General features: G+C 43.9%; 1 protein-coding gene across 4 annotated transcripts; it reads right to left on the reverse strand.

The window, feature by feature from the left end:
* TSC22D2 (TSC22 domain family member 2) lies at positions 1–27,016 on the reverse strand. Of its 4 annotated transcripts, none has more exons than XM_082288180.1 (4): positions 24,603–27,016; positions 10,866–10,937; positions 2,324–2,375; positions 1–1,563 (listed from the first exon to the last, which is right to left on the reverse strand). In XM_082288180.1, exons 1-4 carry the CDS (start codon positions 26,579–26,581, stop codon positions 1,330–1,332), a joined length of 2,337 nt encoding a protein of 778 aa, XP_082144306.1. In that variant the 5' UTR covers positions 26,582–27,016; the 3' UTR covers positions 1–1,329. The 4 variants fall into 4 exon arrangements, with proteins under 4 accessions (XP_082144306.1, XP_082144307.1, XP_082144309.1 ...); XM_082288183.1 differs by lacking the exon at positions 10,866–10,937 and adding an exon at positions 14,648–14,721 and having other exon boundaries at positions 1,425–1,563; XM_082288181.1 differs by lacking the exon at positions 10,866–10,937.

The raw sequence follows: 27,016 nt of genomic DNA on the forward strand, positions 1-27,016 counted from the left end.
ATTAGTTTACACAAATGATGGTCTTTCTTGAAACTGTATTTATGAAATGTACATTTTTAATTTAAATACTCAGTATACACTGCATTTAATCTGCATGTTGCATTTATTAAATACATTAAATCTGCAATGTAACAAAATGTTTTCTGCATACGAAATTCAAAACACCATTTTAAATGAACAAAAGATGGCTCACTTCATTTATTTGTTTTAACAACTAGTGCCTAGCACACTAGCTTAGCTCCACCAACACCAGCTGTTCTTTCTCTTTATTGACATTGTTCACAGACTAGTACATATTACACTAAGAGTGCTGGATAAAAACATGAGGTACGGAAGTGGTTCAAAGATTACAGGTCATGCAGATCATGCGAGACAGCAAAGAAAGTTGTGAATGAGAAAACACTAAATAAAAAATACATAAAGAATGTGCATTATAAAATTAAAAAAAAAAAAAAAAAATCCAACAACCAACTCAATTACACAGCTTTGCTTCTTTGGTTACAAAGTAGGTTGAACAATTTCACAGCTTTTTATTCCCACCCAAAAAACCAAACCAAAAACGAAATGTCAAAAAGCAGAGGAATCATGGCCCCTTTCTCTCTATTAGAAAGTAGAAACAGAAATGAGCAAAGTTTTCTTCATCAAAATAGCCCATCACTTATTTATTATATCACAAGGACTGGTGACTACCTGTACAGATGCACTATGGTCTTCATACTTACACTCTATACAAAATTTACATTCAAGCTGGATCTTTACTACCGTAAATAAATACCAAAGGTCAATTGCCGTTAGTGTTAGAAATACGCCAGGATTCTTTGTTCAATTATTGCCTAGACATTGTATCTATTAACGCAATCCCATCTATCATTTTACCCATACAGACATTTATTAAAAAAAATTCAAAAGTTCTGTGACATTGTTCATGTACATTATGAAAATAGCAGCCCTGTAATAAATAAAACAAATAAATGAAACTAACATAGGCAAATGTTACTTATATGAAAAGAACAGTGGCTCTGAAGAGGAATTGTTGCTCCTTACCAGACAGCAAGGCTCAAAGCAACCCATGAGCAATGGGAACTTCAGAGAGCCACCCAAGCTCTGACAGACCTCCCTCCTGAAGCCCAGGGAAATGATCCCAGGCCCAGGGACTCCCTCTGCGAGCTCCCGTGTGCACCGAGGATTTACACCTCCCACACTGCAGCCACGGCGGCGGGGGACAGCTCTGGGAGGATGATTGTCTAATACTGAAAAGGCCAAACACACAACAGAAGCGCGGCTGCTCGCTCTCGGCGGGAGCACACAGGGACTGAGCCAGGCTCGGCCTCACGCGGAGGAGACGTTCGGCGGCTGCGTGGGTGGGGGCTGTGCCTGCGAGGTGCTACTGGGGGTGGCCTGTTGGGTTGAGAGCTGGGATAACTGATCGTTGTTGGAAAGGGATTTTAACAGTGCATTTTCTCGTTCAAGTAAAGAGTTTCTTTCAACTAATTCTTTTATTTGTTCCTTCAGGACTTCCACTTCTTCTCTCACTGCATACATCAAATGGCTTTTCACTAGATCCTGCAAAGAACAAGTGGAGGGAGAGTTACACCACAGGAAAGAAGAGTTTCCTTCACCCCAGCCCCACGACTTACTGCTTTCACGGCAGTAAGCCTGGAGAAAAAAATACCAATCACTAAAAATTTATGAATAAACCAGCCTTTGAGCACAAACAACCCAGCCCTTTTAGGAAATGGGCCTGACAGCAAAAGCTTTGTCTCCAGCACTCCAGTCACTTCGGTTACTTGGAAGCCAAGGATGAGAATGATGTCCCAGCTCCCCAGAAGGAAAGCACCAGCTCTGACGCTGTGACCTGGGGGTATGGGTCTGTGGTATGCAGGCCCAGTCACTGAGGTGTATGAGAACCAAAACATAAGAAAGATTTTACATCATCAGAAGCAAAAATCCAACAGCTGTACTGAAGCTGAGCAGCATGTTAAGGATGCCACACCTGACCCTTCTTCAGAAGAACTAGTAATGAACTTGGCTAAAGTAACAGACTGAAATAAGCACTCTATTTTCAGCACTCCTTCAAATTCAATCAACTTGTTCATAGTAATTTGTAAGAAAATTAACTGAAAAACATTCCTGGGCCAGCAGTAAAAGCAATACGGGTTGTGGTCGTTCATAGTTGATACAGAAAATCCTTTTGTCAATTGATGTTTTCAGTCTGACCAACCAGGAGGGATATCGCAGCCTCACAGAAACACAATACAGCAAGAAACTTATGCTCAGTGATGAACCACATTAATCCATTAGAAATAACTTATATTTTACTTACCATTGCCTGTTCTATTTTGTTGTCAATGGCAACAACACTTGCACCAGAAGCACTGTAAATACAATGAGAAAACTCCATGAGTGTTATTCTATCACTCAGGTAAAACTATGCACCCGCAGGACTCCTGGCTCATGCTGTCATTGGAAGGCTGAAGCTCAGAGTCAAGATTCAGTATACACTCATAGGGTGGTGTCCCATGTCTCTCCCACCCTCCACCCCCACCCAGTTGCCCAGTACAGCTGGAATTCTCAAGAGACACTGCTCCTTCAGTTTATACCTTCTCGTACTGGTCTTATGATACCCATAACCATAAAAATGCATTAGAATGAACACTAAATCAACTGCTTTGATTCCTGGCCTCATTTTCCAGCTTTCTTCACTGGAGAAAACAAGAATTCAAGGGATATTCATGGGATTCTTACCACTAGTATTACTTCTTCCAAAGTGTTTTCACAAAGCAATGAAAAAAAAAAAAAACCAACCCTGCTGTAATACTTGTTCTCTGGATTCACTTGAGTCCACTTCCAGGTAAGGAGCTCCTGGCTCAGCACTGCCTGTGTAGCCTGTGGCAGCAACCAGCAGGAGGGCGAGACATGACCAGAGCTCTGAGCCCTGTGGCCACTTCCTTGCTCCCAGTGAATTCTCTCTAGATCCTGTCTGACAGCTGACAGACATGGCCATGGGTCACAGCTAGGGTCAGGCTTGTTTCATAGACACGCTGGTGTAGAACGTCCACCAGCACACCTCAGTACACTGTGAGGATGTGCATTTACTGTGCCAACAAGATCCCAAACTGCATCTCTGAATCCTGTGTGACGGAAATCCAGCCCTTTATAGCCTATAGGGTCTGTTTCCAAGTCACACCACAAGCACACAAGCCAGTCCCTCAACTCGCAGCTCTGGAGCCGGGATTTCGGAGCAGGGGGTGACCCTGTTCTCTCACAGACTCTGGTCTCTCTGCTCCAAGAGGAGCTGTAGCTCTCCCCAGGGCACACAGGGCTGCACCCTGTCACAGCCACCTCTCCACCCACCCTGGCCCTCATACCCTCCACAGTACCCTCCCATCCCGGGTCTCAGTGGTCCCCTTTTCCGCCCAGCTCTGGTCTGACACAGACGGCAGTTCCTGGGCTGTGACAGCCCCAGCAGTGAGAGCTGCTGATAACACTCCCAGCCATGGACATGGCTATCAGCAGTGTGCAGCCACATTTAGTAGAGTTAACATGGGGAAAATGCAAGGGTTGCAGTCATGCTGGAAAACTTGCCTCTCTGGAATTATGCAGCTCACCAAAACCAAGTGTTAAGAAAAAAACACTCAAGGCTTTTTACAAAGATTATGGCAATGCGCTCAGCAGTACTAGCCACAGACGTGAAACACGGCGCAGCTCCTGAAGAGTGATACTGGTCAGAGAAGTTAATTTTAAGAGGTCCCACAGAACCATCAGTACCAGCACTGGGCATTTACAAGCAGGTTTGCAGACTGAAGGAGTAACAGCCTCTATTTCTACTGAACCAAGCTTGAAACCCAAACCAAAAGTGCCGAACACCCATTTCAGAAGAAAACTCTTCCTAGTTTCTTACGGTCTTCTAGGCCTCTTTCAAACCCTATCTATGGTAAACCTCCTCAGAATAAAAGCTATTTATAACTCATGCCAAGGGAAGTATTCCTTTCCATGTTGAATTAACATGCATCAGACTCATCTGGCACTGTCAGAAGTATCTATGTTCATGAACCACAAAATCCCCAAGACTCCATGATCTCTCACAGCCCTTCATGGACACCACTCTCCAGGTCAGATGAAGCAGTTCTGAAGACGTAACAAGAAGAGGAGGACAATTAAAGCAAACACCACACTTGACAGTGGGATCTACTTCTCCATCTTTGCAGCACAATCATACACCTTTTGTCAATAGGTGTCTAGTCAAACTCGAGACCGGAACTTTGTTCTTCTATCCCTGTTTCAGCTATTTTGCAGTGTGATTATTTTAAAAATAAACCCCACTACATCACTCCACATTAAGGCATTCAAGCAGTTCCATGAGGAAAACAGCCAGCCTTCCCTCAGCCTCCCAAAAGAGCTGCACCTGCGTGGCACACTGCAGAGGCACCTTTCCTGTGCTGTACCTTGTGTTCTGAGCTCCCCTCTGCCTGCTGGGTGGGTGCAGTGCTCACCATGTGAGTGTAGGAATTGTTCTTCCCTGAAGTGTGACTGGAATGAGCCAGGGAAACCACTGCTTTACCACACATACATACCCCACACTTAACATGACACCAATAGTGCTGAAAGCTGTAAGCAGCTTTATACGCTACTTTGTAATATTCTTGCTGCCCTCTGGATTCCAGCCCTGCTCCCTGTACACATCCCGGCAGCCACCCCAACTTCAGCAGGCAGAGGCTGGGACCACACAGACCCCCACTCACCCACCCAGGAGAAGCTCCACACTGACAGAGGGTGCCCCAGTTTGCCATCAGGATAAAACCATCTGACTATAGGTCATGTCACTTTCTAAAAGCAGCTGAGAATTAGATGTTACGGTAGTGCAATTCCCACATGATTGTGTTCTTTGTTCATCTCACAGTGCTCCCCACACCGAGCAGCTCCTGCGGGACATTAATGAGCACACCCTCCGGTGACAGCTACTCTCATGGGAAACTCCGAATGTGCTGCCAAATCTTAAAATGTTGTACTTTTCTCAAATCCTAAACTCCTGACAACAAATCCCAGTTTGCATAAAAATATTTTATCCCATGGCTTCAGAATGACATATATAAATACAATCCAGTCCTTATGAAAAGGCCAGAAAGAAACCCAAAAATCTCTCTTAAATAAATCTTTTTGGATGACTGAATGGAGAGAGTCTGACACATTCTGTGAGTGCACCATCCACTGTAGAGCCAATGCCTCAACTTGCAAATCCTGGAGTTAGAAGAGGAAAGACACCCTTTAGCTCTTGTACAAAAAGACCAATTACTGATTGTTCCAAGAGCTACAGAAGTCTAACAATTTCTGTCAAAACTGCAAAAAAATCCACATCAAGTACAACAGGGCAGATGAAGGGGTGCATTGGGCATGTAACATTTCTTTTTAACAGCAAAACCCCCACCCCACACTGAGCTTCTTGCAGCCCATCAAGTATAAAATGGATACACTGAACAGGGCACACTTCATTTTGACTTGGACCTCCCAGTTAAGGAAGGTCATGTCAATGAAAGCTCTACCCAAAAATAGGTTATATTGCTCCACCAAGTTCACACTGGAGCCCACAAGGCACACAGCAAGATTTACAGTCAGCAAAAACATCAAAGACCCCCCCAAGCACAGTTTGTCATTCCCAGAGATGGATGGTAAACCCAATGTTTTCCTACCTTAAACACCAGGTAGCCAAAACCCTATTTTGTCAGAGAAATCCTCATTTTGATGGTTTAAAAAAATCTCAGTGGCTTTTGCTTTACCTATTAAATTGTCTTTATCTCAACTGACAAGTTCTCTCACTTTTCCTCTTCTGGGAGGAGGGGGAGTTGAGTGAGTAGCTGCATGGAGCTTAGTGCTGGCAGGATTAAACCATAACAGACCTTTTTGCCACCCAATGTGGGGCCGGAAGGGTTTGAGGTAAGGACAGATTTGACTGGGATGTTCTAGATTGAACATCTAGCTGTTCCTTCTGTGCACCTATTGCCTGGAAGCTCCTGTGCTTGCCATGGGCTTGCCTGCCTGCCTCTGTTAGAGGCCAGTGCTTGCTAGTGGCCATTTTTCGCTTTCACTGCTGTCACACTGCTCTTATCACCTCACTGCCATGGCCTGGAACACTTGATAACAGCCACTACCATGTGCCTGGGCTGGCAGGTGCCCAGGGCAGCGCTGCCACGCTGGGCAGGCTGGAGCTCCAGCCAAAAGGATTGTGACCTGTAGATGAGATGATGGGGCAGCAGAGGCCAAGCTGCAGCCCCATGGAGAACCCCAACACTGGAGCAGGAGCCCAAAGGAGGCCATGATGCCCTGGGAAGTCTATGCTGGAACAGGCTCCTGGCAGAACCTGTGGTCCAATGGAAAGAGGAGTCCACACTGGAGCAGGTTTGTTGGAAGAATCTGAAGCAGCCCGTTCCTGAAGGACTGACCCTGTGGAAAGAACCCAATGGTGCAGCAGTTCGTGCAGAGCTGCAGCCCATGGGAAGGACCCACACTGGAGAAGTCCAAGGAGGACTGTCCCTGTAGGCAGGATCCTATGCTAGAGCAGGGGAAAGTGTGAGACTGCCCTGCAGTGTGTGGTGAAGACAACAGTGGGGAAAGCAGCAGGACCCAACCTGACTCAGCTTTGGTGTCCAGTAATTCCAAGCACCACACTAGCTCTCCTGTCCTGAGTGACCAGCATGAGAGAAAGACAAAGCCTAAAATTGCAGACTAAACAGTCTGAGTGCACATCTGTGGACAATTTGCAGGCCTGGTGCATACTACAAGAATGATACTCACATATTAGAGCAAAAGATGGGAAGGGGTGGTGGTGGTTAAGGAGGCTGTACTGGACAGTGTGCAACCTGAGCATGATGTAAACAGTATGGAATAAAGGGAATAATGTGCTGGTTTGGGCTGGGGTAGAGTTAATTTTCTCCATAGTAGGTGGTATGGGGCTGTGCTTTGGATTTGCACCGAAAATGGTGTCAATAATACAAGTGTTTTTGTTATTGCTGAGAAGCACTTGCTTGCACAACACCAAGGCCTTTTCTGCTTCTCATACAAAAAAGGTTAATGTCTTAATGTTAACTTGCTAACAGCCACAGGAAAATTTAACCTTCAACATCACCTCATATTCATGGGCACCAAGATCCATTTCAATTATTGATCCAACAAGTGCTACTGTACTCAGTTTGATGTTTTCACCATTAATGTCTTTAGATACAACTATCATCCTTCCAAGACACATGTTCTGAACTTCAAAATTCACCTCAAAATCTAGGTAAAAAGACTAAGAATCAAACTTCAAAGGTATTTGTGGCTTAATTCATTCTGTATGCTTAAAAAAGCACAATAGTTTGTCTTTAGATATTCCACAGAGCTCAGTAATATGTATATTTTATGCCAATGCTGGATACATTAGGACTGAGTTATACAGAGCCTACTTTGGCACAGTCAAGCACTAGACTAGGTAATAGTGTTTCACACTGAAATGAGACTGAAATCCTACTGACTGGATGAGGATGACCTAAGCTAATTCTGAAGCTTTTCAGTCCGTGAAAAAAACATATTCTGTGTTCCATTGTATTAATAATTATCTGTATACTACTATCCTGAGGAATTTCTTGACACCAAGTTACCCTCCCAAATACTCCTAGAATGCCGTTTTCTTGCTTTTTTAGATGCATAAAATGTACCACATCTCACAGCCAATGCTGCAGAGCAGAGCACATGGGACACTACTGCTCCATCCAACAGCCTCTGCAAGACAAATCCTTGAAAGCACCAGGTGTGCTTCACTTTAAGCGGGAAAGGTGTTACCAGTGGTCTGACGAACATCCCCAAGCCAAGTGACCACCCCCAGCTCTTCTCTCCCTTTTGCTGTCACTACATTGAATCAAATTATCAAACAACCTTCCTGTAAACACCAATAAGGCACCCTGGAGTGTTCCCACTTGTTTTGCTTACAAGCAAACTACAAACTAAAGCCCTGTGGTCATTTATTCTTTCCCCTCATTGTTTACTCATTTATGAGCTACTCTCTTACCACTGGTTGAGCTATTCAGTCTATCCAGAGAAATCTTTTCTATTCTTGAAAGAGTTAAGGCCTATTTTATTAGCCTCCATCCCATGAAGAGATTTTATAACGATAGTATCCCAGTGCAATCACCTATCCAGCCTGGAAACAGGATCTGTGTGAGTACTGCAGACTTCCATTATTTTTCTTTGTCAAAGCCATGTGAGAATGTGTGACAAGCTGAGGCAGTGAATTCACCACCTCAGGAGTTCCCACACACATTTCATGAGTTAATTTATACTGTGAAGGTTTAATGCTTCACACATAAATGCAACGGAAACATAAATCCTACTGCTTTAAATTCAAGTTACCAATAATGTGCTTTAGGCAGACCCACCTAAAGCTGCTACGGCACCTTTACTGTGCAAAGACAACCCAGGCCCAGAAGAGCAGTCACCCAGACTCACGTGAATATGCCAAGCAGCCACTATTCCCCTTCTTAAACCACATCGGTTGAGAAGACCAACGCGTGAGACTTGTGCCTTCAGCAACACCTATGTGAGCACTGTGCAAGAAAACATCCCTGCTAATGTGTCAGCAACAACCAGTATCTCCCTAACACTTACTGGTTTGAGTGTCACCAGCACTCTTCCTGCCATGGCGTGCTGGTGAAAAATAAAATAGTTTCTATTCACTGGAGCAGTTCAGCAATCTCTTGTTCTCTATTGCAGTATCGTGTGGCTAGCTCTGCTGACTTCAACAGGTCCCCAGAGACAGCTACTCATAGGAAAATAATCCATATTTGTTAGAAAAAAGTACTAGAGTAACACAAAGATTTTCTGTTTACACCGAAGTCTCCTAAATCAAGCCCCTCAGGTTCACAAACTACTTCTTGAAGTGCTGCAAAACTTAATTAAGAGCTCGCTGCCAGCAGACTCATGGTCCTGGTGCTCTGCAGTGTGTCAACCCCCACATTTTGTAATGGGAAACAAAGGGATTCTGAGGAAGTCACACGAGCTTATTGTTTTCACAGCAGGGATTTTTCTTTCCCAAACCAGAGATGACAAAAAGAAGCCCCACACCATGTTCTTGTTACAGCCCCTGCTGTGTCTTGCCCACACGGACCTCCCCACCTCCATCCTGTGAGGGCTCCCACAACCAGCTGCACTGCTCACTGATGCCCCTGACATTCCCTCCACTAGCTTTTACTGGAAGTTTATAGCTGAAAGCTTCTCAGTTTCAGTCACCCCGTGAAGGAAAGCTGCCTAACATGACCTTAAAATCCAATAACTGGGGTATAAATGCAAAACCTGCAAAATCCCGTCAAAGACTTTGGAATTTGAATGGATTGTAAGTTTAAAACATGCATCAATCCTGATGAATTTCATTTTATGTTCACACAAACACTTGTTTTTACCACAAAGTATTCATCAGGAAAGATGCAAGGTTATTTTAAAGGCAGCCATTTTCTTCTACCTGAATTTAATGCTCTTCTATATCCCACATTTCCAGCATTTGCTTCAGGCGTTGTACACAAACCCCAGATTTGTGAAGCCTCCGTCTTAATCATTCATTATTTGATTTTAGGGTTTTTTTAAATTAGCTTCCTCATCTTAAGACTTATTTTGAGGCATGAAAATAAAGAAAACAGCTAAAGGCTAGACCACAAAGCGACTTTTTTGGTCTACAAACCAAATGTGTATTCTAAGCCCTGAAGTTTGTTCCAGTGAAAATAACGAGTCCTTGAAACCTAAATACCAGCTCTGTTCCATAAATACAGGGAAGTGGCATCATCCAGAGCTTAAAGCAAAACCGTAAATTTGTCCAACTTTCTGCTGAAAAAGGAAGATGTGCTTTGAAATTGAGCTTAATGCCAGCACCCCATCAATACAAAATAATTTTTTTAAGAAGAGCAGGACACTTAGCATTACTTATATACTGCACAATGATGAAGGTTGTAAACTGTTGACAAGCAAACTTTAAAGGATTCAGTTGAGCTGTGCAAGTTGAGAAGCCTTTCAAGTCAAATACAGCCAGTCCAGTGACGAAATGGTTATCAATACTTCAACAGCCAAACAAAATTTACATTCTACACAGCTTGTTAAGCAGAAGTTTTGACAAGCCAGAGCAGCACAAGGCATTAAATCATGTAATCACTAGGACTTCAACTTAATGCTGACAAAAAAAAATCCCCCAAAATCATTAAAGCACAGGAAAGAAACAGTTTGCAGCTACTGATGAATTAGTAATGCACTTCTCTCAAGTCCTATCCGTGCCAGATAAGACTCTGTTGCACTTCACTGCAGTTTCTCACAATGAGTTCAATGCTAACTTTGGAGATTTACTTTGTCCTTGTCACAGTTCACTTGTGTTCCCCATCCAGCTTTACTTCAGCAGAATGAAAGTAAGCCAGAAAGCTTCCTTTCCTGGTTTTAAGATAGGTATATCTTAACTTCACCAAAATAGTGCTTAAACAAATTTTCACAATGTGTTTTTTGATACAGGACTTAATGCCAAAAAGTTTCCTCTTCTGGAAAAGGAAACAGTAAATATTTTGGCAAAGGTCAGCTAGGAGCTGACCAGCATTAAACTCCGAGCTTACACATCACGTATGATACATGCATAATGGAAGGAGAAAAAAAAAAGTCATGTCATATTTTAGAGTTTACTTCCATGTTTCAGAACAAATACTTCACTTCCATGACTGCTTTCACCTCTTCAAACTGCAGAAGCCCAATATGGAGTTCTGAACACAGGCAGCAGTTCTGTGCAAACAAAAACAATGAGAAACTTGCAGAGAGCAAAGCAGTTCATGCATACCTCAGCATGTATGCATTCCATACTCAAGCATCCATACCTATCCCAGGTGGTCTTTGACTCGTGTAACTTGTTGAAATGGAACGCTTGGTAGAATGCAGTTGACGGATTCCTATGAGATCCAAGAATCAGACAGACATATTGAAAATGGGTACGTAACAAAAATATCAACCCTCTTAATTCAACCCGCATTACAAAGTGAATTAGCTGTCCAGACAGTTTAAACTAATGTCTGAAAGGCCCCACTGTTTCTATGGGCTTGCATTAAGGACACAAGGATCCAAAACAAAATAGTAATTCTCAAGCCCTGTGGATTTTCAGGTTACATCAAGTTGCTCCTGTACAAAGATGACTGTAAGGCCAACAGTGAGACACCTCCCGTCCTGCTGGCAACGCTGTATAGTTTAGCTGTACACCACCCCAATGCCAAACATACCAAAACCCAAGAGATACCTTTCACATCTTTAGTATGTCCCAAACTACCTCTGCACACAGTACCCAGTGTTTCCATCCTACTTAACTCCCTGCTTTACACTCAAAACAGATGAGTCCTCCAAGGGGACCTGGAAGTCAGAGCTTAATATGTCACATTCAAACTACAACAGATCAAGTTATAACTCAAAACCAGATCCAGTTAGAAATGAAAAATGGAATATAAACTCTTTGTAAGCACCTCTCAATCACGTTTCCACTTTCCCTTCCCAAGGTGCAACAGGGCAACAGCTAATGAAAGCCCTTGGCCACGCACTCATCAGAAAGCTCTCACAACCTCAAGGCCAGAGCACAGTAACCTTGCTGAAAACCACTCACTATGGCCACATTACATCACCAGTGCCAAAGCCCTGGCAGCCTGACCCTCCAGCCTCAGCCCCACCATGGCAACTGTACTGACAGTGTAATTAGAAAATCTTACTTCTCCAAAGTCTCATCTGAACGTTTGTTGCAAACTAGATACTGGATGAAGCATGCAGTTCTCTGCTGCCAGTGGCTGCAGCAGTGTTATACTGAGGCTTAGAAACTCCCTTCCTCAAACTGCTCATCCTCACGTGGGCAGAGCTATGCCAGCCCTAGAGACAAATGCAACGACCTTGCTGAATAATCTTCAGAAATGCAAGCATGAGTTCAAATTCCTTTCAAAATCAGTTTTAAAACAAGAAGTTTATATCAACAGTGGAAGCACAGGTATCAATCCCTTTTCTAAGTTTACGGCAAGAATATTTCTTAAAACAACTTTCTTCAAATTACTTAATTATTTCAATATAACTACAATTACTGCATAGCAAAAAACACAAAATAAAACAAAAACATCACAGAAGCAGCACCATAACAAAACACTATCAGAAGTAATTTGATTCTCATGGCAGGTGTATAACAAAAATCTCACAAGGATAATGGTATTTGTGCATCAGCAATGATCAGGAAGTGTCTGAGTTTAAAGTGTCTGTCACTCCTTTTCCCACCTTCAGCACTGTACCCTTCAAAAAAAAAATTCATGTGAGTCTGGAATTTAGCTTAAAACCTGTTACAGAAGTTGCTTGATCAAAACTGATAAACACCATCCTCTTATGTTGGTAATATTCACATTTTTCTAAGAAGCACTGCACGCAATTCAACAAGTAACTATAAAAAGAGCAACACCATAGCTGAAGGACATTTGTCTAATAGGATTTCACATGTGGAAGACAATTGGCATCTGCAGATCAAGAGAGCATTCCTTTGCCGAAAGGAAGGCCCAGGCCCTTCTTTCTAATGCAGCTGTCAGGAGTGTGCAAAGCCCCTTCCTCAGAATGAGGCTGTAAATAGAAAGTCATTCAACGCCCAAGACAAATTTGCTTGCAGCATATAAAGCCCTGTTACTATTGTTAGGTATAAAAAGTGGTTTATAACCACACAGCATGTATTTCACATAGTCTATTTTTATACCGATACACTATATGCTCTATATTTTCGTACTATTCTTAAGCAAGCATCTGAAAAGATATGGAAAAATTTTCCTTATTAGATTCTCATGTATAACCCCTACTGCTGAAATTGCTTTTGCATTACTTCGGACAAATAAGAGAACCTTTTCTACTCCCCAGCTATATATTTTAAAAATAATTAATGGAGGTGTGTGTACCTAAACAGGAAAAGCAAATCCACAGAGGCAGCATGAATGACGCCTCACATGCAGATCTGAACTAATGTGAGAGTTTCAGACTGCTGAGGCATCTAGTGTTAACCATAAGAAACAGTGAAAGGCCACAGAGTGCCTAAAAATGCCTTTCTGTTTGCAGAAACAACTGAGAAAACAGCTTACAGGAGAAGTAAAACCTGGTCTGCTGCTACTGTGCCACAGCTGGAGCACCACAATTCCTCCTGACACTGTCCTAAGTGAATGCAGGGACAGTCTGGACCAGAAAAGCAGATTGCCCAGGTCTCTTCCCTGGCAGACTGCCAGGTCTGAGGTCAAGACTCAGTCCCAGTCCCTGGCAGATTGACAGAGTGGAACCAAGAGCCAGACAGGACAGGAATGCCCCAGATGCTGACCCAGATAAAAAGCAACCACCTACCCTTCCACAGAAGGTACCCCAGAACTCTTCTTCCATCTCTGTTAGGAGAGACCAGGTATCCCCAAGGGTACACGGGCTGGATTTCAGTCCCAGACTATGACAGACAACTAGCTTAGTACACTTCAACATTCAAAGTGTATTGCAAGTGGCCAAAAATGCCTAAACGTCTCTATAAACAAGTCCTACAATACATACTGCATTTATGCCCTTTAAAAGCTCATGAATGCCAATATTTACAACTTACTGCCATGCTCTGGTTTCTAAGAACAGTTTTCATGTAACAGAAAATTTGATCCAAATTTAAAGAAGAACTTAGTTCTCTGAATGCCCAGCATGTCAAGTTGTCTCCCTTTAAAAGGGAAGCCTAGACCTCATCCCAAGTCTCACGTCACAGTTGGAAATGTATCCTCCCACTGACATTCATCACGACAATATGTCAAATAAAAACTTCATCCTTGAGAGCTCTGTTTGCTAGAAACCATGCCTGTGAAAGCTGGCAGATCATCAAGTATACAGATAAATGCCTTTTGGTTCAAGTAATGATACTGGCTTTGGACTGGGTATCAGCCCAACACACAGTGGCTGCTGCACAGATGCCTTTTTCCCAGCTACTTCCTTTGAAAGAAATAGTAACATCATTGCTCATGAAAACCTTCAAACTACTGAAGAAGGTCAGCAACTGAGGGTAACCACAAGAAGAACACATGAAAAATAGCACTTTTTTCCCCAAATAAAAAATTCATACCATCTAAGGCAGTTCTCTCTCAATATCACTGACTTATTTTCTTCAGGTTTGAGAACAGGAATGATGCAGAACATTCAAAAGGCCTAAGCACCTGTCTTTGAAGAACATGAAAACAACAGGTCAGACAATCCATGCTCAATACCTCTAAGGAAAACCAAAGAAGGGTAGAAGCACCTATTTATTACCCAGACAGTAGCAAGTACACATGGACGACCTTTACAAAAGCTCACTTCAGCCAAAATTCCTTCTGAGAACAATTAACAGGTCTCATATAGAAAGCCACAGGAGATGTGACCATGCCATAAAATGAGTTGAGCTTTTAACATCACCTTGCATGACATTTTTGTTAGTAAGAGCTCGGCTCATACAAAGCAAGTCCACCATTGGCAACTACTCTGTGCATGTGGCTCTCTAAGGGTTCAGTGGAAGGATCATTCATCAGTGCTCTCCCAGGGTCTCCTCCAAGTGTGTTATGGGATACTTTACTCCATTACTTGGGCAATGGAGTACAGGCTATCTCTATACCTGCAGATGATCTGCAAGGACTCTGGACAGCAGGAATAGAATTCAGGAAGATCTTGCCCAATTGGAGCAATGGTCTGAAATAAAAAGGATGCAATTCAATAAGGATAAGGGGGAAGCAGTAAGCTCTGGTAGCAATATTCAGTTGCACAAGTACAAAACATGAGTAGTTTACTGCAATTCCACAGAAAAGAATCTAAACAGAATTAAAAAAATAAAAGCCTTGCAAAGGTGTCAAACCTCTACACAGAACATACACAGAGTAACTGAAATCTTGCTTTATTCGGCCTGAGCCCTTAGCTTCAATTTCATGGCCAGGTTTGGATACCAGCTCTCCAGAAGGATATATGCCTACCTATTCTCATAACCCTGATCCTAGAAATAAGGCCATTAATCATGCACTAACGTGTCAGTAGGATTGGGAAGTCAATAGCAATCTTCCAGCTCCCATCCTGTGCACAGAGATATAGGAGCGGGGCATTTTGTCCAAACTAAGTGCTATTCGGTCACATTTCTCAAAGGAAGCACACCAGGGTGGAACTTTGTGCATCTGTGTTACTGCTACAGAGCCAGAAGTGAACCAAGCACTTTGAGAAAGAAGTGATTCAAAGATGCCTTGAAGAGGAAATCAGCAAAAAAACTATATTCAACCTTTTTTAACATCAGAATTACTACTGAATAGGTAAGCACTCAGTCTGAGCTCAAGAGAACTGTCACCATACACGGATGCATTTGTGTACTAAAGAACAAATTAATCCCTCCTTAGTGTCTAAAGTTTATAAAAGATTGGATGTACTTTTATCCAGAAGTATTTCAAACCCAAGGTAGGTTTCAGTTGTGTCTCAGTGCTCCCCCAAAAAAAGGCTGTTTACTGGGGTACTGACTATGACCTGCAATGGGGACTGACTACAGCTGGTCTCAAAATTACAGCACTTGGCAGGGTTCATCTGGGATCTGGACGAGGGATTTGATGATCCCTTGATCACAGCTTATCAGGGAACTCGCAGCACAGTTTAGGGCATTTTTGAGATGATGTTTACAATAGTAACAGAATTCCTTCTCCATCCTTCTCCTTTTAAAAGATGTTTCACTTTACTTTTAGCACCTTCTATTTAAAGCAGCTGCAACTTTGAATCAGCTGTCTTTAATAAGACTCAAGCTACAAACCAGTAACTGGAGCACAAAGCTTTGCAGGAGAAAGCTGACAGGGACTAAATGTGGGGGAGTCAATGCAAAATTCAGGTAAAAAACATCTCAAGCTCTGAAGTGATGTGTTTAATTGCATATTCTGTTCACGCAGTTCCTTAAAGCCATTATACTTGCTATACATACCCTAAAAAACCAGCAAGAATTCGAAGCTTTAACACTCAGTTTTAGGTACATTGTAGGTACAAATGAGAGGAAGGGCTGACTCAACGACCAGCCCACACAACAGTTTTTGGGACAGTAGCTCTCAAACACCAGGATGGATTTAAAGGGGTTTCACAGGCTACTACAAAATAAAAATATCGTAACAGCATAGAGAAAGCACACTGCACGGAACTGATCTTCACTGGAAAAATCAAAAGCAGTACCCCATACTTCTTCACCTTGCTCTCAAAAGAAGATTTTAGCAAATAATTTCCTGCAGCGACTAGAAGTCTCTAAGGAGAAGGAAATGCAGACAGCTGTCTCAAATGCACAGGGTATGAAGTCTGGCAGAGGCGTTTCACTGATCACTTGCCTGCTCTGTTGAAATGTTGGCATCAGCCTTCCCCTGCTCTGGGTGAGCTTGGGTATTTAAAAACAACACCAGGAATATTTTTCAACCCCTACCAATGCTGTTATTTGCTTTACGTAATTATGTGATTTTAATAAAAATAAATAATTAAAAAAAAAGGTTTCGTTATTACCTGTACTGGGTAGTAACCATACACTATTTCTGAAGGAGCTTTGCTGAAGAGCTCAAATAGTGAATTCCAGTATGACTATTTAATACTAATCATAGGAAGAATACAACAATCTTCTAAGTATCTTCTTATTCCTGATTTCAACAGCTGCAGATCAAAACCCTGGAGTCCAGCTCTCTTGGGTCCCAAAGACTGGTCCCCAAGCCGCAGGAGTGCTGTGCACAACCTATAATCGTAACACATTTAAGGTTTTCAGCATTCAGCGATGACCCTTTCCATCCTCAACATGCTGTCTTCCCACTTGCTGAAGCCAGGATCAATGCACTCCTGTCCCAGCCAGGTACCCAACACTCTCATGCTCCTCCTCTCCCAGACAGCACTTGCCACAGAAGCCTTGATTAACACACCACCTGCTAATGAAGCATGGCTGCTCTGTGAAGGCTGTCAGGATGAACTTTAATTACATCATCTTACAAACTGTGTGAGGACTAATCTGAGAGCTTCTGTTCTCAAATCAAAACATGTAACACGTGTAAGGTTTCTCATACTAATGACTTGTCTTCTCACTGGATATAGTCAACCTTCAGTTCTTGGAGGGAGGATACAGGACAAAGTAGCTCACATGATGCACAGCTTGCCTTCAAGGCAAAAAGAAACTACAGCAGATCACATTTTCAGAGAGAAACTTAGAGATTACAAGCTGGTAACAGTAAAGCAGAAAGTCTGCCTGACCTAGTCAGGGATTCTTGCCTCTATCAAGCAGCTTTCAAGAAAAGCCACAGAAAAGCTCACCAATATTATTCAAGTTTGAATGAACTGAGACAAATTAAAAAAAAAAAAAACCAAAAAACCAAACCAAAAGCAAAAGCAAACAAAGCCTTATTGAAAACCATGGTCTCAACACCTTGAACTCCACATGGGATGGAGACCTTCAGCATCTATTGAGATTTGCCAAAGAATATCACTATGCCATGATACTCTCCTGCAAATGATCCCATTCAAGAGAGCAAGCTCTGAGTGCTCCTACCCAGCAGACCCTGATACACTGTTATAAAGGAGGGAGCAAAATAATAAATTCAGCATTTCTGAAATAAAAAGATCCACATTTTCTACTACTGCATTATAGATCCAAAAATCTGCAAAACTCCTCAAAAGTATTGACTTTTATACAACTTGACTGGTAAAGAAAAGGCATGTATTTGTATGTATGAACATGTTATTGAAGATGATCAGGCTCCTGCTGCCTGTGATGCCCACAAAACTCGATCTTCTCAAACAAAGCGATGAAGGGAAAGCTGCCTGTGACTTCTGGTGAAAGTGGCCCTGCACAGTGGAACAGGACTTGAATACTCATCCTTGAATAAAACTGCACTAAAATGGGATTTTTTTTCCTCCCACTAAGTTATAATGACAACACTTTCAGCTATTTCAGTCATATATAAATACAAATGGCTCCTGTTTTTTTGACAGCAAAGTATTTCAGCATCAGTGGGGAAAAAAAAAAAAGAGTGGATAAAACAGCTTCAAGCAGACTCAAGACAAATCCCACCTGTGCTACTTATGTGATAATGGTCAGGAACTCATCTATGAGCAAACGTTCCAAATGACACACTTAGCTTTTAAAAAAAGATATTAGACCCTAGGCCATGTATGGCACAGTTATTTACACAGTATATTACAAATCTGTCTGCCTTCCCACACCATTTACAAAGTCTCTACCACTCAAGTTTCAGGCCAGCCTGTGCTGTCAGTGAGTGCTTGCCACTTGGTTTACAGAAACCGTATTTTTAAAAATGCATTTGTAGGGTTGGTCAAGGTATTTACAGGCTTTGCACCCACCAAAGAGTGTTCTACATAAGAGACATTCCCAGGAGTTCTCATCTATGCCCCTACAAAAATAGCTGAAGTAACTTGACGGAGAAGCAAGCAGGGTTTTTAACCCTCATTTCTGACCACCCCATCCTCTACTGGATGTTAAACCTGCTTGAGATGGATACAAAAGCTTCAGAAACTTCACTGACAGCAGTTCTCATTTTCTATCCAGTCGACACTTCCTCACTGCAAGCTCACACACCTGCCACACTCGTCCCCTCCCAGACATAAATGGGTCAGGACTCTGCCCTCACTGCAGAGGGGTGAATGGTATCTTGGGCTGCACAAGGCAAAGTCCGGCAGGTGGAGGGACTCAGCACTGCTGAGGCCACACCTGCAGGGCTGTGCCCAGATCCCCATTGCAGTTTGTAATCTTTAGTGCATACCAGATAAACCCGCCAGCTGTCAGTGCGGCAAACAGCTGATACCTCTCCAGGGCGCTAATTAATATTTCCACCTTCTCTCTGCACTGACAAAAGCACTCATGCGAGCTGTCACAATCCAAATGCATCCTTCATAGTTTCAAAGGGAGAACAGATAAACACTCTCTTGGACTAATTTTGCTTTATTTGACAAAGAAAATTAAGACAAGCATCCAGCTGTCCTTCATGTGGCCAGGTAACTCACCTGCCCTGCCTGAGTAAAAATAGATTACCCCATAAGGCAAAGATTTCCTGGCACTCAAGACACATTTGTATTTATGAAGTGTGAAGTTTAAAGATAGAATAATTTTCAAGAGGAATGAAAGTACAACCTTACTCTGCACTTCAAGTGACCTCTTACATCTGGAGAATCTTCTCAGGAGACAGTGGCTTTAGTAGTTACTATAAATACTTCTCTCTTTACACTTTGTCAAATACAGGAATAAAAGCAGACACCTGTGCTTGACAATCTAGATTTACTGAACACAACCATCCAGATGTACTTTAGCAGGAGGAGTCTCACAGAAGTTTCTTGAGGAATCGTTGCTGACACAAAGCACAAACAAGGTTTGCACTTCTCCTGAGCAACAGAAACTGCTTATCACCAGCTTTAAAGCGGGAAAATTAATATACAGCCTCAACATGCAACAGGCTAATAACTCAAATATCCAGTACAGTAACAGGGAGCAACTCCTCTTTACTATAGTGTCACCTGAAGTCATAAAAAATTATCAGCACTTCCTGTAAAAATGCAGCCTTGGAGAACTTACAGCCCTTCTGGAGTCTGAGAGCAGTTTGGTAGTCCTGCCTTCTCAAAGCATCCAAATACTTGAATATTCAGCTTTTAACAAGAAGTTTAAAGTAGCTTCCATAAAACACATGCTGTTATTTCTGCCATACAGAAGTCAGTTATGGAACATTAGCACTCTTCTATAGGAGAGCAGGAAAAAAGTAACCCCTAGCAGCTGAGCAGAACACTCGAGAGTCTGAGGTACAGGGAACCTCCCCTGTCAGGGCTGGTCACCAGAGCCTTTCAAACAAACTGAACAGTATCACTGTGAATTTATTTCAACTACTTTCCCCATTTCCTCCTTTTAGTAACTCTCTCATCTAAAACACTTGTACCTCATTGATTCTAAGAATGTACTCACTTGTCCTTAACAAAGGCATTTGAATGTTTAAACTGGGAAACAGCACTGCCAAACAAGTAACCAGTTTTGTTTAGCTATCTTGCACCACTCCAAAACTGACGGCAGAGCATGATAGGCTTTCTACCACCCAGAAACTCATGAAGTGCTACAGTTACCTTTGGTAATTTTTATTATAGAAAGTACAGCAAGGATTGAACACAACCAACTAGAGTTTGTTTGCCTTAACCATCGTTTGCTGCCACCAACTGCGAAGGTCACCCCAGAAGTTCCAGCTTAGTTTTCAAACTGTCAAACCGAAGGCTCTCCAGGCTCTGGAGTGTGTCTGTCCACGTTTCGTTCTCATGTGCTTTCACACACACTCGCAAACACAGGCCTTCAGGAAGAGAGCTGAGAACAAGTCTGCAGCTGCATGAGAGCTCAAACCTCTAAAATGTTTATGAGCAAGGTGAAGAAAGGGATAATACTGAGTACTAAGGCAATTCAGGTATCATGTATTTGTAGAACACTTACTTTTTTATTTAGGAGCACAACAAAATATGCATCTAGAGCAATACCTAAATGATCCTATGCCCAGCTTTGTCCTTATATGATGAACACGGTCTCAAGAGCACGGTTCTACCAGCAGTTTGTCCTCCATACAAATATGCAATTTAGCTGAGCTCGGAGACACGCTGCGGAGAGCCCTGCACAATCGGGTTCTCAACAGCCCAGCTGCTGTAGCTGACAGTTCACAATTGCAGCCATTCATTAGTGTTCCTGGAATACAGCCGGAACAGTTCAAGCTGGTCAGTTATCTCTGGAAAATGATCTATACTCTGCTCCTTTTCCAACAGCCTGAGTAATATTTTGCCCCAAAAGTCTGCCAAACATGTAGGAGGTTTGAACAAGCTTTCACAGTAACATTCTTTTAACAGAAGCAACATATTTCTTTTCCCCCAAGAGCCAAAATAAAGTTATTAAGCCAGATGAAATATTCTGCTTGTCAATTACAAATTTGTGTCTACATGGGCATAAGGGTGAGCAGAGAACCTGACAGACATTGATACCAAAATCCTCTCAGGTGCTCTAACTTGCCCTCCCTTCAAAATAACTAGTACTAGTGCTGAAGTCCCACAAAAGAAGAATCAGAGCAATTTTGAGACCCAGTTCTAACTGTGTTCTTGCAATATTTTTCAGACTCCCTGTTTGAGGAAGCAATACCCACATCTGCCTCAGTAACAGTACTAGTTCCTCCATCCTTTAACACTGCCGCAGTTTATTTCACTTGCAGCCACATTTAAAGAGGAAAAGAAAATAATACTATGTTATGCTGTAAATACTTCATAACTTTCACACAACAGTTTTTCCTTTTCAAGAGCTTAGCAATTTGGACACATCAACTGAAAACCCAGCTTGGCTTTTCAAGGAAGCTGTGACATCCCAAAGGCTTTCTTCCTTTTCTTTTTTATTCTTTTGGACTACCTATCCACCCTTTCTTCTCCCCCAGACAAGATTTTCCAATTAATTGATTCTTCCCTATTCATCAGGTCAATGCAAGAAACCACAGTTTTTTACAGACTGCTGTCAAAATGTACTGGGCTATGGGAACAGGAAATTAAAAGTCTTCGGGCAATGGCTTGGAAGAAAGTAATCTATAAACATAGTTCTCTCTATGTATCAGGCTAGATAACCTTACACCTCCACCCCTAATAACCTTAGATGTTGTTTGATTTAAAACAGCAGACTATAAGATAGGAGTAATACAAAAAACTTTTTTTCAGAAATACATGAACCAACCAACTTTTTACATCATGTTTACTGTGTTCCTGACATGCTGTTTTCAAAGAATTTCCATCTTAACTATTTTACCTTTAAAACAGTTCATATTCGGAATGGTGAGTGACTTTCCAGATAAATCCAGGGTATTGAGAGCTATACACTACTCCTTGATGAGTCACTGTTTTAGAAGATGACTACAGGAGAATAATCTACACAAGTCTGTGAAGCTTCAAGCACATGCAAATATTGAAGTATAACTGAAGGTGCCAGAAGAAATGTAGATACCTGCCTACACACTGAGCCCCATTTCCGGGGATGTTACACATTAATAGTAAGAAAGACAAAAGAGAAAAATGCTTTCCACAGATTTATAGCTTCTATGACCACCAAGTAACCTCTCCAAACTCAGCTATGTGTTAACTTCCTGGACCTGCCAGCACAAACCATGACTCATGATGTATCAGCTCCCTTTGCACCTTAATCATTGTCAACCCCCAGCCCATTAACAACACTTGAAGGTCTTCATTAACTATTTCAGCACTGATTCCAGTAGATAAGGCAGCTAGGCAAAGCCCATGGGAGTAGTGGCACAATTTAAGTGGCTGGAAAGAGGAAAAAAGCAGGAGACAGTTTTACAATAAAGCCTTTTCAGAGAGTAAAACAAATAAAAACCAAGAGGTAAAACAGCCTTAACAAGCTGCTGGGTTTTCATTCTCACCTCTGTCTGAAGCCAGTGGAAGTCAGGCTACTGCTTGAGGGGAGCAAAGAATAAACTTTGATCTACTGTCTCTGTATCTATCTCTCCTATGTTGCATTGAGGTCTAGGCCCGTTTAAGGTGAGCTTTCACAGCTTACCAGGATGACCTTCCCAGCTCACACCATTTGAGTGCTCCTGGCTTTCTGACCACCCAGTACACGGCACAGTTTTATCACCCAGGGCAGAAGGTGACAAACGAGACACATGCACTCCTTCACTGATAACCAGACATTCGTTTCTCTACTGAACACCACAGCAGGGCCTGTCAAAAAGAGCACACTGCATTCAGACCCCATTTCCATTTCTTACTCATAGTTCTCATGGCCAAGTGTCTGAAAGAATCTCTTTAGACATCAACAGCATGTGAAGAACCACTGCAAGGGGGCAAGTTCAAAGACTAAACTAAAAAACAACTTTAAAAATCACTGTTCTGGGTAAGAGCACCAAGAACTGACTCACTGGAGTATCACACAAAGTTAGAAGCTCCTAGTCTGAATAACCAGGACAAGTTTTTCCCTATCTTTACACAGAAGTGATTCACTTGTCACAGATAATCATGTTCATTACCACAACTTATATTAAGTACTAGAAACTATGAAAAACAAATGCGAAATGCATTCCTTTTTTTCTGATTCCTGAATCAACAGAATGATTAAACACCAGACAAATCATCTTCTCATATAACACTGAGCTATGAAAAGAACCCACCAGCTTGAAATCCAACCTTATTTGCACAAGGCAGTTTGTCAGCCGGGTTAGCAATCTTCTTATGGTAGGCAAACTGCAAGAAAATTTTAACTGTTTAACTTTTTCTTGTCAGTCCTTTACCACTTTAATCAGAACCAGCACAGCTTTCCAAACCATGGCTTTTTCTAGCAGAAAACCACAGCAGTTACTTTCTCAGACACAGCATCAGCCAATGACCCAGCGAGCACAGGCCTGCATTAAATCTGCAGCCTGAACTCTCCAAACATCCACTTTGAGGTGCTCTCCATCCACTGCCCCCCAGCCCCACAGACACAGCTGCTTTACTAAAACATGCTCCAAGCAACACTGACTGTATTAGCTTAACGTCTGGTGCTGTCCCAAGGTGAGGGAAGACTTACAGAGAAACTCACCACAAGATCTGCTCATAATGGCCTAATGACTGTTTTTAAAAACAAATAACATACATGCATTCCCTTCCTCCAAACTGCTGCAATCCTGACAGTAAATGTTGGGACTTAAATTCAGTGCTCAAACACTGCTTGATTCTTCTTTCCCTAAAAGAAGTCAATCAAATAGTTTTGGCCTTCAGAGCAGTCTGACGTGTCTATGGGAACAGCATTCACACACCCACTCCCTATCTCAGGCCCTCTTAGGAGTCTGCTCACACCACACCCCTCTGTTACAACTCATAGTTCCAAATTATGTTCCAATAAAAAAACCCTCAGTGTAAGGTTGTACTTCCCACCGTGTCCACATCTTTGCCAAAGTAGTGTCTGTCTTCTCAATACAAAGGACCATTCTCTGCAGAGCTTTCCCTGCATACAGATTTGCACACAAATCCACATCCAAGTGCAAGTACTTTCCTTACTGACACTATAAAGTGTTAACTCCGCAGCAGGATAAAAATCAAGAATCTGTGTCAAAAGCCTTAAGCTTCCCAAGATGCCCCACCTGATGGCCCTGAGATATCACCTCAGATTTAACACCGTCAATAGAGCGTCATTTTAGCCCAGCTATCACTTAAGTGTTTTATAAAGCATTTAGGAAAAAAGAATAGGCCCTCTCACATTCTGAGCCACTGGTTACAGAAAGACAGTTTTCAGCCTTTGATTTTGAAGAGGTCATATTATTTGTGCATTAAGCAGCTTTCAGACTACTTTGTACCCCATTTTGTGAGAAAAGTAATCACACACACTCCGGAAAGAACAAGTACAATTCACTACTTGCCTAAATACTTGGCTACGGTTTGTGTTCCTAAAATAAAAATATAGTCAAGGTGAACCTCAGCGCAACTTTCTGAAAATATGAATTTACAAAAAACACTTGACAGTAACTTGAAAGTTGACTTCTTTCCCCCTAAAAATACAGTTCTTTTTTATGGCATTATAAAATAATTCATACCTGTCTTCATCACCATCAACAGGAATGGATATGCCAAAAACAGAGCTAGCAAGACTGTTCATTGGAGTACTTGCAGGTAACTGAAGAGGATTTGCTAGAGTGTCTGGAATGGGAGGCTTCACAAGAGGTTTATTTTCAGCTATAAGAGAAAGTGGTGGCTGAGGTAGGGGTTCCGATTTTCTTCTAGTATCATCAATCTGGCCTACTAAGGACTGGGCCTGGGTCTGAAACTGTCCAAGGTTTGTCTGAGGCAGACTGGCGGATGCGTTGGGCGCACCTTGCATCATCGAGTGTCCAACGTGCTGGGACTGGACTGCGCCAGTGCTTCTGCTGACAGAAGGGTGGCTCGTCAGCTGGGACTGGACCAGCGTAACAGGGACGTTTGGCATAGTAACAGAAGCGGTGGTGGACACACTAGGCACACTTGTACCGGGCACAACCGCAGGCACGCTCTGAACTCCAGGGACCACCGCATGGGGAGCACCAGGCATTCCCGACACTTGACTGCTTCCCCCCACTGGATGCTGAGTCACAGATTTCTGTTGCACAACCCCCGTATGTCCAAGGCCTGGCTGCACCACACCTCCCGGCTGTGGGATGGCAGGTTGACTGGCTTGTGCCTGGCCACTTTGCAACAACCCCGATCCCTGTCCGACTGCTTCGCTGGGCTGCGCTGACACCCCCATCACTGGTGCTCCCACAGGTGAGGGGTTTTGGCCTGTGACCTGCCCCACAGGAAGGCTGGAGGCCACAGTACTTGAAGCAGAGCTTGTAGTAGCCTGCTGAAGAGCTCCTTGAGACTGCATAATTGTCATATGCTGCATGTATTCAGCTTGCCCAGGAGGCTGCGTCGGCAGTAGATGCACTGGTGGAATCTGGGACTGAGAATAAGCAAATTGTTGAGGCTGAGTCACTGGTATGTTTGCCTGCTGCACCTGCTGCTGGGCCACAGGAATGCTCGACTGCCCTACTGTCACATTTGGAGGTGCCATGCCTTTCCCGTTGGGTCCAGCCTGTGAAACACCCTGTGGATTTACCTGTGGCTGTGGTTGCTGCGGCACTATCATTTGCTGACTTGCTCCCGAAGCCCCAGAAAACACAGGCTGAGCAGTACTCTGAGGCACGGCCCCACCTACGGGCTGCTGCGGCTGCTGTTGTTGCCCAATGACAAAATTAGGTTGCTGTAGAGAGGACTGGTTCATTTTTTCTGTCTGAAGCAGCTGTGACACAGCAGCCAGGGAGCTGTCAGCTATGGAATCGGGGCCATGGGTTGATGCTGGCACAGCCGAGATCACAACAGAACCTCCTGTGGCACCGAGGCCACTGTCCCTCTCTTGAGCAGCCTGTTCAAAGGTGCTGCTGTGCCTAATGCAATCTCCAGTCCTGCCCAGAACACCACCACCATCTGAGTCCCGGTCATAGTACTCCATACACGTCCATCGGCCTCGCCTGTAGGGTTCCCCAGTACCGTGGTCCAGTTTGATCACCCTGAAGCGTGAGCTGCACGTGGCAGCTGCCGTCTGAGACATGGCCCCGGGGGCACTGGGTGCAGAAGGCCCTGTGGAAGGCAGGGTAGCCTGAGCACTGCTGCCTCCCCCCACAGCAGTGCCAGGGGCAGCAGCTGGCAGGGGCACAGCCGAACTTTTAGGCACAGCCCCCCCGTTGGGGGCTGCAGCCACCCCAGCAGCAGCCACAGCCAGCTGCCCGTCCAAAAGAAGATTGGGAGAGACGCTGCTGGGAGTTTCGGCCTCGCCCACGTTGTTGAGAGTCTCTTCAGAGGAGCTCCGCTCGCAGACATCCTCGGGGCCATAGTCCGTGGCTCGGGAAACATCAAAGATTTCAGAAGACACGTCTTCGGTGCGGGACTCATCCGGATCATCCAGGCTTTCGGTGTCCTCGGTGATGCTGCTAGCCACCTGCGCCGTGGTCACGCTGGTGATCTGGAAGCAGCTCTTCTTCTTGGCCGGCATCTTGGACATATTTCCTCCGCAGGAAGGGGTTCGGCCGGCCGTGGCGAGGCGAGCGGGGTGCTCGGGCGGGCTGTCACAGTGTCCCGGCCGGGCCCCCGGCGCTACCGTACATCCTCCGGCGGCTTCCTGCGGCGGGCGGGGGGGCTCCTCCTCTTCCTCCCTGTCCGCAGCCCTCTTCCCGCGGCCAGGCCTCCTTCTCCTTGCCGCCGCTCCGAGCGCCCCGCGGCTTCCTGCGGGCCGCAGCAGCGGGCCCGCGGCCCGCCCCGCGCGAGGGGCCCCGCGCTGGCCGGGCGAGGCCCAGGCGGCCCCGTGTCCCCCCCCCCGCCCCCCGCTGTCTCCGCGCTCTACCTGGAGACCAGCGCCAGGCGCATCCTGCTCGCAACCGGCCCGCGGGCTCGCCCCACGGGCAAACCCCCGCCGCGGGCGGGGTGCCGGCGGCGCGGC

This window comes from Coloeus monedula (genome assembly GCF_965178545.1).
Source record: "Coloeus monedula genome assembly, chromosome: 10".
Lineage (NCBI taxonomy): Eukaryota > Metazoa > Chordata > Aves > Passeriformes > Corvidae > Coloeus > Coloeus monedula.

Excerpts from the sequence above, each read along its gene's own strand:
- TSC22D2 (XM_082288180.1), bottom strand. The coding sequence starts at position 26,581 with ATGTCCAAGATGCCGGCCAAGAAGAAGAGCTGCTTCCAGATCACCAGC. Across the intron at positions 10,938-24,602 it reads GTTGATGGTGATGAAGACAG|GAATCCGTCAACTGCATTCT; the intron begins GTATGAATTATT and ends TGGATCTCATAG. Across the intron at positions 2,376-10,865 it reads TCAAAGACCACCTGGGATAG|TGCTTCTGGTGCAAGTGTTG; the intron begins GTATGGATGCTT and ends TTGTATTTACAG.